General features: G+C 37.1%; 1 protein-coding gene across 2 annotated transcripts in view; it reads right to left on the bottom strand.

The window, feature by feature from the left end:
- Positions 1 to 2,925: 2,925 nt before the first annotated feature.
- Positions 2,926 to 12,253, bottom strand: part of LOC133325278 (NADP-dependent malic enzyme-like) — a 34,272-nt gene continuing 24,944 nt past the window's right edge. The window contains exons 2-9 of one of the 2 annotated variants that reach the window (XM_061534065.1): positions 10,246 to 10,447; positions 9,676 to 10,016; positions 8,934 to 9,489; positions 8,709 to 8,861; positions 8,121 to 8,273; positions 5,072 to 5,366; positions 4,837 to 5,001; positions 2,926 to 2,996 (exon numbers count right to left, since the gene is read on the bottom strand). In XM_061534065.1, coding sequence (XP_061390049.1) covers positions 2,980 to 2,996; positions 4,837 to 5,001; positions 5,072 to 5,366; positions 8,121 to 8,273; positions 8,709 to 8,861; positions 8,934 to 9,489; positions 9,676 to 10,016; positions 10,246 to 10,447 — 1,882 coding nt within the window. In that variant the 3' untranslated portion in view covers positions 2,926 to 2,979. Of the gene's footprint in view, positions 2,997 to 4,662; positions 4,779 to 4,836; positions 5,002 to 5,071; positions 5,367 to 8,120; positions 8,274 to 8,708; positions 8,862 to 8,933; positions 9,490 to 9,675; positions 10,017 to 10,245; positions 10,448 to 12,253 lie in introns of those variants that run through there. The other variant, XM_061534066.1, reaches the window with a different exon arrangement.

Consider the following 12,253-nt stretch of genomic DNA (forward strand, 5'->3'; position numbering starts at 1 on the left):
CCACTTGATAAAATTGCATGTTTTCTTTATTTCCTTAATTTTTCTCAAAATGAATTAATTTCCCAATGACAACAAACATTCAGCAACAATTGAATATCAAAATTTTCTCAAATAAACCGATTTCCAGTCATTCAAAGCTAATTTAATGTGATTACAATGATTACAATTTCCCTAGTTCTCCGTGTGATGAAATACTTGTTTATCGATACATCGATAACAACTACAAAATCTCCCTTAACCAACGGTAAAAGTTTTATATCTATACCTATATTTATTACTGAGTTATAGCCATTTCAAGTTGACCTTGTGTCAAAATATAGCGGCTACACGATTCTGTTGGCCTGGTACCTAAAATTGGAAAAATGAAGAAATCGAACATGGACAAAAACATAAAATAATGCTTGCTGCAATGGTACCAGATCGCTACCATAATGTTTTAATGGTTGGTTTATAAATCCTGAGCATACCTTTAGGAGTTACATTAAAATAACGAGCCGTATAACATTCACATGGATATCATTTTAAATGATGCACCTGAAAGTATGCTCAGAATTTGTAAACCAAACCATTAAATCGAAGAAAAATCGAACAGTGTGGCAATGATGCTGCTGTTTTTGTACTTTTTCGCTTTTGTGAAAATGCCAATTTCCAATTTGAGATACCAGGCCAACAGAATCGTGTAGCCGCTATATTTTGACACAAGGTCAACTTGAAATAGCTATAACTCCGTAACGAATGAACGTATAGACATCAAAATTTTATCGTTGATTAGGGGAATTTGTGTTGTTTGTATGTGTAACGGGAAATTGTGTAGTTTGAATGTGTATCGATAAAAAAAATGTTCACAATGGAGAACTAGGGAATTCGTGATAATTTGCAAAAACGTTAAATTGGCTTTAAATTACTGGAAATTGGTGTATTTGAGAAAATTTTGATATTCGATTGTTGTTGAATGCTTGTTGTCATTGGGAAATAAACTCATTTTGCGAAAAAATAGGGCTATTAAGGACATTTGTAGGAAATAAAGAAAACATGTTGTGGTGCAAGTTTAGCAATTTGGTATCATTTCAAATGGGTAAAATGCTGTTCCCATTCACCGATTTTCCAATCAAAATGGTTGTAATTTGTAATATTACAGACTTCGAAGCATAAAATGCCACCTCTTGGCAGATATATATTAATAAATATGGGGTATATGTTTTGACGTGTAGTCCCCAAAAATATAGGTGTCCCGAATGATTTTAGATATTTTGTAGGTCCTAGCCGTATATTTCAACCAAAGTGGCTGTGTTTTGGTATTTCACTTTCTCATAGAATAAAAAAAAATGAAAACAAACTTCTTGTGATATGGGACATAGGTTTTTGCAGCTTCCATATAAAGGTACCGCTTCATCCCGCTTCTATATTTTCCAATCGAAATGACATTAATTTGGCATTTCGGGTCATTGAAGGTTAGAAACCTATTTCGCCCCATTTTATGTATCTTGAATATTTCCCGTAATTGGCCATGGTTTTGCGCATGGTTTAATAGAAACTTTGAAAAAATCTAGGTATTTTAAAACACGTAGTCTCTACAGCTCAATACGACTGACTATGTCGATGTCCGCGTATAAATTGTAAAGTTCGTGGTTCATTCGACTGCGATATTCACCATCAACGCAGATCGGCCCATAGATCTTTCGAAGAATTTTTCTCTCGAACACTCCAAGAGCTGCCTCATCTGCTTGAGTAAGTACCCAAGCTTCAGATCCATATAATAGCACGGGTAGTATCAGCGTATTGTAGAGTGTGAGTTTGGTCTGGCGTGAGGTGGCCTTGCTTATGAGTTGCTTACTCAGACCATAGTAACATCTTTTGGCCATCACAATACTTCTTCGAATTTCAAAACTGATGTCATTCGTTTTATTAATGGCGGTACCAAGGTATAAAATCTTTAACTACCTCGAAGCTGTAGTTCTCAAGTTCCACAGTTGGTCCGAGTCTACTGGACGTCTTGCGCGTTGATACCATCAGCCGAAAGTAGACATGTCTTTCAACACCTCTGAACAGATAAGGCTGTCGAATGCGGGTTTATAGTCACGAATATGAGGGTCTTTTCCTGGATTTGGCGCAGAGTGAAAATATGATCAATGGTGGATTTGCCAGGTCTGAAGCCGCATTGGTATGGTCCAATAATGTCATTGACCATTGGCTTCAATCGTTAACACAGCACACTGGATAGCACTTTATATGCGATGGGAAGACGGCTAATACCTCTATAGTTGGCACACCGACAATACCTACTTCTGAAACTGAATTTCTCTGAACGGCTACAGGTATTTGTGTGTAGGTTTTGAAAAACGATATTAAAAAATCGGCTCTCATTTATAAATAAAACCACATATGTTTATATTTTTTAATTTTTTTTTGTTTTTCATTTTATTTCAACTTCAATGACGTCAATTTACTATGTCCGGCATACACATGTTAGGTAACTTATAATTAATAATGTTTTGTGGGTTTTCGCTATTTTGTGAGGTTAGTTTGTTTGTTTGTAACTTTCATTTGTTGTTGTTGACAATTTCAAAATTGAACTAATAAAATTAAAATTACATTCGTATTTAAAATTAAATTAAATGGACATTTTGTGTTTTTGTTTTGTTTTCTTTGAAATATATACATACATATATAAATAATGAGGCTAACTAAAGAAAATATAGAAAAAATAGGAAATTAAAATAAATGTATGAATTAAAATTTAAAAAATAAGACAATGAATCTTTTTTTCCTTTACGTATGGATGTAGTTGGTGATTGTGTTGGTTGCAAAGTGTGGTGTATTTTGATAATTCATCAAGCGGCAGATATTTTGTTTCGCATTCGTTTCTAAGGAGGATTTGTTTAATTTTTTTATTTGTATGAACGAACAACGAGCGATGTTTTTTGTTGCAGAGATTTATTTAAGTTTTTCTGTACAACTCAAGGTATGATTACAAGTTTTTTACTTCTGTGTATCTTCTAGAAAAAGAAATACAAAAAAAGAGATATTTTTTTGGTAGAGAAGGAGAAGAAAAAAAAAACGAGAAAAATAAAACAACAGTCAGTCAACATTTCTTTCATTTAGACAAAAAACAATAGAGGAAAAAACGTAACGACGAAAGGTAGCAAGTAGAAGATGGAAAGGAATTCCATAAAGCTAGGCGAAGGCGAAGAAGTCAGGAAGGAAGTGGGTTAAATAGAGAGGTTAAAAAAGATCCATTTTATAAATACCATGCCAAACAAAAAAAGCAAGCCAAATAAAAGCGTGGAATTAGATGAAAGAAAAGAAAAAATAACTATTATATGAAAATACAAAAAAAAAAAGGAAAAAATGAAAATAATGTTAAAAAAAGCATATACAAAATGTTATTATTTTTTGTTGTTGTTTACAATCAATTGCAAGTATCTACTTTCTAGGCGAGAAAGCAAAGCTTACAAAGTATATATGATGTTATTTTTTTTTATAAATATATAAATTAAATAATTGTTTAAAACTAATAATACAGAAAAAAAGTAAAACAACCCACACAAATTTTCTATTCTATGCATTGAAATACTGTTTTAAAGTCTTCTAATTTTTGTTTGACTAGATGACATACAATATATATATAATTATTATTTAGTTAATTAATTTAATTTTCTTGTTTAATAACAATGTGGTGTGTGGTAGTAGTAGTGTAATTGTATTTTCAAAAAAATCAAAATTAGGATCATTCGAACAATATTTTAAGTCTTTGTTATGCCACTGAAATATTCTGTGGGGAAAGGACGAACACAAGACGGTCGTTTCCACGTCAGAGGGGTCTACGATCCGAAAAGACCCGAGTCTTACTCGGCCAACGTCTGCCACCTCAGTCCATTGTGCCATTGTGGGCTGCTACAACAACAACTTATTTAAACGGTTGAATATAGATTTACTTTCTGAGTCGATTTTAATGAATGTCTCTCCGGCCGTCCTTGTATTTTAAAAGTATAAAGATCACATTTTTTATTCAAATTAAATGGTCTGATAATGTCATTCACCATTGGCTTCAGTCGTTGACACAACACGCTAAATAGCACTAAACACCTAATGTTTGTTCAATTGATACGAAATTTTGCCAATTCCAGGCTTCATTCTAGGATCCAGTGGCATAATCTTTTTCATTAACATATCTAGCTCTTGATAAATTAAGATTTCTCGAAAATACATTTAAATTCTCTTTTAGGAACACAAACACACAGGCACATTGTCATTATTACAATAAATTTTGTTTGTAAATAGTTGGCATTCATTTTTTTAAATAGTTGATTTTTTGCATTCGTTCGTTTCGTTTTAATAAATGTGGCTAATAAACTAAAAACTACACTTTAAATTAAAATAGTATTTTGTTTTGGTGTAAAATCGTTTGGAATCCACTTCCAAAGGCCAAAGTAAATAAGAAATATTTTAATGTGAAGAATTAAAATTAGTTAGGCGTGTAGTTTGAAGTAGAAGTGTTGTCAAACATAGGATAGTCGAACAAAAACTATGATGGGTAGTAGTAATACTCGGTGTTTTTGGTGGTGTTGTAATCGAAAACAAATCAAAACGCTTTGAGAAAAATAATATAGTTGTTAGAGAGATAGATAGATCAAGTTGTATAGGAGATGGCAACTAATTGGTTATTGGTTTCTTTGGTTCTAGAATTTGTGTGGATTAGTTTCAATATTTAGATGCAGTTGTGAATGGTGTTAGCCAAAACATTTATTTAATGGCAGCTAAGAGAGGACTTTCATCGCCTGCAATAATACACAGAGAAAGAGAGAAAAAAGAAAGAAAAAATGCAAAATTAATCACTTGAGTCTCCAAAGAGTTTTGTGGGATTTAAGTCACGGGTCTTAATGTAGGGCATCCGGGGCCACACCCAGGTCACTGGCAATGAGCTTTCATAATTGAAATTGTACAATTGTTCTTCCAACCATTTGCGTTTGTCCTGTGGTTCGGGATAGGTTGAGGCAAGACCTGTTTTAAAAAATATAAATATTTTATTTTTTAGCATTCAATTCCAAAATTCCGAAGAAATAAATCATACCTTTGTCATATGCACACTTGGTAACACCCATAGCAATACGCATCGAAATTTCACGAATCGATGATAGAGGTGGATACAGAGAGCCACGTTCCAAATCGGTATCCGAGACGTAATTGGCAAGTTCTTGTGAGGCAATTAGGAACATATCATCGGGAATATGATGTGTACCGGTGGCAATTACACCCAAAGCAACACCTGGGAAAATATAGGCATTGTTACCTTGGCCAGGATAGAAAGTCTTATCGCCAATGGTCACGGGAGGGAAGGGTGAACCCGAAGAGAAGATAACACGTCCCTGGAAATAAAATGTACATAATTTTGTAAAAATATTGAGTTAAAAAAAGCAAGAGAATCTTTTATATATTGTCCACGTAATAATATGAGGCTTAATTAGTATCGAAGGTTTTAGATTGTAGAACCCACTGTTGCAGAAACGGGATTGGTAGCGGCCAATGTGGTAGATATATATTTTACATTCTTCCTATGTTTATTTCGATCTTTACTAAATTGCTTGTATCTTCGAAATCCCTTAATGTTATGTGGGTAGTATTGGTGAGGCTATTGAAAATATATAATCTGAATTTCGATCATAAAACGTTGACTTCGACAGCTGTACTATTAGATCCTCATGACTTCGACAGCAGTTCTATTAGATCCTCTTGATTTGGCTAGATATCGAAATTATATAAGTTAGTGTATGGACTTGTAGCTCATGTTGGGATATCATCAATTCGCCCAGTGCTAGTGATGATGATTGCACTGTACTCATGGCTACAAATTCACACTTTATTTTAACTTTGGACCAAATATCCCTTTTTTGATCATGCAGATTCCGCTATATAATAATTTGGTCAATTTCTCGGTAACAACTAGGCAGGTAATACAAGGTCTCCTCATGGAAACGGGCTTGATGTGAAACCCAGTTTACAGTTCCAACATATGCCATCAAACCCATCAATAAGATTAATTTACCAACTCCCCAGGTGCTACGCCGAGTTACTGGAGGTCTCTGTTTCTATCTTTTTTGTGCCAGCATGTTGTAGTTGGTGGACGGAATTTGTTTGTCCATCGATCTTTTAATTCAGTGGCATTTTTATCTTACCATTCCATGTGGTCACATTTCATGGAAGGTATTTTCATAATCCCCAGGTTGGAGAAGGCTACAAAATTAGTCTCAGCAGCTACTGTCCTTCAGCTGCGAAGGGTGGGCGTGAGCACCGAGGACGACATTCACACTGTATTTATTCAGCCCTGCATTTACTGCATCACTATGAATACTTTTTAGACCTGCTCAAAAGGACACGTCTGGGTGGGGAATTTTAATCCACCATATGATGGTGGAAAGCATAATGCTATGCGGACGTAAGGAAGAGATCTTCGTCTCCGGAACCCTGGGTAAGAGTAATGCCTCAAAAGTCTTCGCTGCTGCTTACAAAAGTAAAATCGGTCTGTATGATTCACCTTTGTTGGCATCATTGCCTGGCTTCAGTTGTGGAACCATCCTCCATTGTCCAGGCTTCGGGAATGATGTGCGTGGCTATTCGTCCAGTTGTTTCAGCATAACCATGGATATTCCATCAGGACCCAAAGCGCGCAGAACGACATACGGATAACACATGTAACATAACCCATTGTAAACAGTGGTGGTACCTCCTCGATGGAAAGAGATCATATACGACGTAGTACACTTGACCCTGTCACTTTCATCGCTTCTGATCAGTCACAGTTTTGTGGTTAAATGAGACTGACGTCCTATCATCCTTCTTACCAGGGTTGAAAGCGATGTAACCGTTGCCCACAGTTTACTCACACCGGTTCTGATGTTGCAACTCTTCAGATGCTTGAACTATTTATTCCGCGACTAATCTGCTGATCTACAACGTGAGTTCCCTGATTGTGGGATCTGCTGGGTTAGATCGTCGGATCACATCACGTCTTATGTCTCCATCTCAGGTATTCGGTCACAGCAGGTATCAACCTAGGGGCTGCAGTTGCAATGATGTCTCGGAATTCCCTTTCTGCTACCCGTACATCAAAAGCTTTCATAGCTTATCTGAAACGCTGGTTGATAAGCTCTCTGAATCCTTGCCAACTGACTTTCCTATGGTTAGGGAAAGGGTGCCGTTCAGAGGCCATGAAATCGGTCGGTCTGCTGAAGGAGACGATTATAGGGTGGTTGTCTGACCCAAGAGAAAGGACAGGCTGCCAGTAGACGTAATTATCAGACCGGGTGACACAATGGTTATGTCTGGCGAACTGTGACACTCTACCCTTATTCTGGTGGGGGCATCCTCATTAAACGAGCAGAACGTGGAGCTATCAATTTTCTCTGCCAGCACTTTTTCCCTCTGGTCCATTACCTAGGACGGAATGCCACAACTCATGGTGAGCATTGAAATTCCCTAGTACCAGAAGGTTATTGCCTCCAATAGGAAGCTAAACAATTCCTCGTTTAACGTGACTGAAGAGTTTTATCATCCTTTCTTTTGAGTTTAGAAGTCCTATGGCTAAGAAAAGTGAAGCGTTGAGAGATGATGTCGGATGCTTATGAAATCCTCTAGTACCAGGCGGTTATTGCCATTCAATAGGAAGCTACTTTTCAGATCAGTCGTCATTCCTCGTTTAACGTAATTACAGATTTCTATGATATTTTTTTCTGAGTTTAGATGCTCTAACCATTTGTTCAATTTATGTTCTGCGACCAATGAAATAATCCTGGAGCATTCCTGAGAATATTTACTGACATTGGGATCAATCCTTGAAGATGCCCTTTTAACGACTTGTGATAGACATTTTCAAATTCTTCTACATACTAAATACTAGTACAACATGGACCAAAGGCTATGTTAAAGATAAGAAGTTTTAGAGCCATACTCAATATACCTAGGAAATAATTGATACATTTTTGCTTCCACGAGGAAAGCATCTTCCATAAATATCATTCAAATATTTAATCCTACAAAAGGGTGAATCTAAGTATTATATTCTCCTTTTGAGTAAAAAATAAAACTAGAAATTATAAAACGATCTTGACAAAAAGTTGACTTACCTCCGTATTTTGATATGCCTGCTCGGCAGTACATTCAGCTTTGCTTGTAGGATTTGACAAAGCGAATACAACGGGGCGTTCATTATTGGCAGCCATTGTTTGTAGGATTTTAGGAGTGAAAATACCGGCAGCGGCTGAAGCACCAATTAATACCTGAAATTAAGTAAAATGTTATGGAATTAAAATATTTATTATTTATTTTATTTTTTCTTGTAAGGACAATGATTATTTAAATAGTTTTTAAGTAAGTTTTTTTTTCTCTCTCAAGTCGAGCTTAGTGATCGTAGTTTTGAAATGCAAAGGAAAGTCAGGGGAAGAACCTATGTATGCACCATAATGCGACGCGTTTCGACGTCGGAAGTGCCTTAGTGGTTCAGAACGCTATGTGGTCTGGCAACATTTCTATGGCTCTGGAACAAAGGTTCGAATCGTAGCCATGCTCAGTTGTAATCATATTTCTTTATTCGAATTTTGCCAGTAAGGGCGATGATCATTTGCATGGATTTTAAGTGTGTGAGTGAGCTCGACTCGAATGAGAAAAAAGCTCACTTAAATATTCTCAGATTTTTTATAACAAAATACACCTACATTAGGTTTAACTTTTTCAACAATATCTTCTAAATTCTTCATGGGTTCAACATCTTTGGCATAGTTGCATTTGTGGCCCTCAAGGTTGCCATCTTTGCGAGTGGTTGTCAAGAGACCATCAATATCCACCATCCAGATTTTGCTACGGGCTTCCTAGAATATAATAAACAAAAATAATCACAAAATATCCCAAAAAAAAAAATCGACATCATTTTCCAAACCCACCTCCAATGAAACACCTTCGGCAACCATAGCTTTCACCACCAAATCAGCAATACCAATAGCAGCTTCACCGGCACCGGCAAATAGGAAAGTATATTCGGCAAAACTTCTACCCGTAATACGTTTACTGGCATATAAGCCAGCCACCGCCACGGAGGCAGTACCCTGAATATCATCGTTAAAGGTACAATAAGTATTGCGATATTTATCGAGGAACCTAAATGCATTATGATTGCCAAAATCTTCAAATTGGATCAAAGTATTTTGACCGTAACGTTTGACCACGGCTTGCATGAATTCATCAATGAAATCATCATATTCACGGCCAACAACACGTTTTTGTCGCAGACCCACATACAGAGGATCTTCGAGGAGATCAATGTTATTTGTGCCGACATCAATCAAAATTGGTAGACATTGGTGAGGTTTGATGCCAGCCAAAGCGGTGTATAGGGCCAACTTGCCGACAGGTATACCCATACCAGATGCACCCAAATCACCCAAGCCGAGAATACGTTCACCATCGGTTACGACAATGGCACGGACATCGGGTTCGGGCCTAAGGGGAAGAAAGAAAAGAAATGTTAGTAAAAAGGGTAAAACTGACAGTAGGTTGGTGGTGTAAACATTTTTGGGCATAAACCCATTCCATTGTTGGTAAGGAAAGGACTAAAGTCTAATGTGACCAGTATCGCATATTCGACCCTTTCCGAATCATATATTATGCGATTATTCTATTACTTACCAATTCTTAATAACATCAAAGACATGACCACGATCATTTATTGTTACAAATAGACCACGTGGCCGACGATAAATCAAACCGAAACGTTGACATGCCAAACCGACAGTTGGTGTATAAATAATTGGCATCATTTCTTCAATATTCTCGGAGAGAAAACGGAAAAACAGACGTTCATTACGATCTTGCAAATCGCTCAAATACAAATACTTGTTCAACGCTTCGCTATAACGATTCACAGCTATTTTACACAATTCCAATTGTTCTTCCTGAGTTTTAAAGCGGGCAGGCTGCAGGCCATGGATGCCTAATACTTGTCGTTCTTCGAGGGTGAAAGCTAAACCCTACATGGGGTTGAATGCAAAAATTAAAAAAAACACAAAAATTTGAATAAAATTTAAATTTAGTGTCAGTTTTACAAACGCTCTCAAATGACATAAACGCCGCCGCATGCCACATAGATGCAATGTAATCCATGTGTCATGGATGATAATGACCAAGGGCAGCACTGGACTAACGTTTTTTGAGTGTCATGCCTGATTGGCCAGCCATTATACAAATTGTTGTACTCACTTTATTTAGACGTGGATCTCGAATGTGATCGATACCCATCACTTGCGAGGGGCAGAGAATATCACCGACCACTTCATGATATTCGCGAGTTTGTGTGTCGTTGATCGCCACAGCAGTGCTGGCAGTTGTGGGATTTGTGACTGACTGGTGGGGTTGGCGTGCAGCAGCGGAGGCACATATTTTTGTTAAATTGCCATATAAACTGTAAAGAAAAGGCATACAGAATAAAATTAGTATATAACATTTTAATATTAGTATGAAAAATAAGTGTTATAGTAATATTGAAATATGACAAAAATTTGTAGATCGGAAATAACTATGGCACTTTACCGTATTTTGAATTAAAAGTTTAAATGAAAAAAGTCTTAAGGCTTCTAAAGTTCATTTAAACATCGAACTGAAGATATTTGTGCAAGCACATCCTCCTCTAACGATGAAAAAGGATATCTCGTGCATATACAGATAGCGGGTTGAGGATATGAAGGAAGCATTTTGCAAAGCTTCTGGTATCAAATAGTGGCGGTTTTGGATATCTTCCCCCAGAACCAATAATATATTCCGGTATAGAGTGTATACCACCTAGCCGAGATGAGGTCAGAATAGCAATCAATGAATAATAAAGCAGCAGTTGCCGATGTGTTACCTGTTGAACTTTTTCAAGACCGGTGGGCAAATATTGATCAGTAATACGCACCAGCTGATAAGTACAATATGGCTAGAAGAATACGTTCCCAATGATTGGAATATCAGCATTCTGTGCCCTGTACACAAAAAAAAGGAGACTAGGAATTAGTCTCCTTTCCATCGCATATAAATGTTATTCATCGTACGGTGTGAACGACTGAAGGCAATGGTCAATGACATAATTGGACCGTACCAATGCGATTTAAGACCTGTCAAATTCACAATAGACCAGATATTTACACTGCGCTAAATCCTGGAAAAGGCACACGAAAAACACATCACATATTCGTCAGCAATGAAGCCGCATTCAATAGTACTATCCGCTCTAAAGGGTCTGCGTTAATACGTCTATGCAGGATAACTTTAACTGACACAGATCAGCAGTTAAGTCGGAAAGCCATTTTTGAAACCCTTTAACACCGAACTAGGGCTTAGACAAGATAAGCTCCTATTGTGTTACATATTTAACATCCTTGAGAGAGAGCGATTTTCCGACAAATCTATATACCGATCTGCGTCGATGCGGAATATCGGTGTCGAATGAACCACGAACTATACCATATGTACACGGACATCGACATAGACGATTCGAGCTGCAGCGACTGCGGTGGCTAGGTCATGTTGTGCGATTGGATGAGGATCGCCCAAGCTAAAAGGCATATGAAAGCCAATTGGGGAGGAAAAGGCCAAGTGAAAGGTAATATCTCGAAGCACGGTCATTTAAATTGGAAAAACTGCGCACAAGATCGACGCGCCTGGAAATATTTTTTAAGTTCGGCTTATTGAACTAATGTTCTGTCTCGAGCCAACGAAGTAAGTAAGAAGCTAGTCGAAGAGTACTTATCCCGGTCTCTATATCCCAGAATATTTCAACTCCTTTGTCGAATCCTGTGATATCCTTATTTGAGTTCTACTAAGGTCTCTTGTCGCAGATTCCTTTTTTAATACTTATTCAGGTCTCTAACTCTAAAGCATGCCGTTACTTTCCCCGCCAAGAGTACTTATTCCAGTCTCGACTTAGAAGAACTCGACTAGAATGGCTACCAGGCTTCTGCCCTCGAATTTCGTCCTCTAAGTTATCCATAAATATCGGAAGGACAAATTTTCATAACTTTCCGGAACCGTCCATGGAATGCTTCTGGCATCACAGTGATCATATTGAGTTAGAGAGGTTTATTTTATCCTGCAAAACTTATACCCCACTTCCAAAACTGTTCAGGGATTATTTCCACTTCGGGAGTTTTCTTTCTTCGCCTCTCGTGTGTTGCTTGGATTTCTAGTAGTCTTTTCATCATATCTGGGGATTGGAATTTTGTTATTAATA

The sequence above is a fragment of the Musca vetustissima genome, unplaced genomic scaffold, assembly GCF_032173495.1.
Source record: "Musca vetustissima isolate MV318-11 ecotype Yass unplaced genomic scaffold, APGP_CSIRO_Mvet_v1 utg10441, whole genome shotgun sequence".
NCBI lineage: Eukaryota > Metazoa > Arthropoda > Insecta > Diptera > Muscidae > Musca > Musca vetustissima.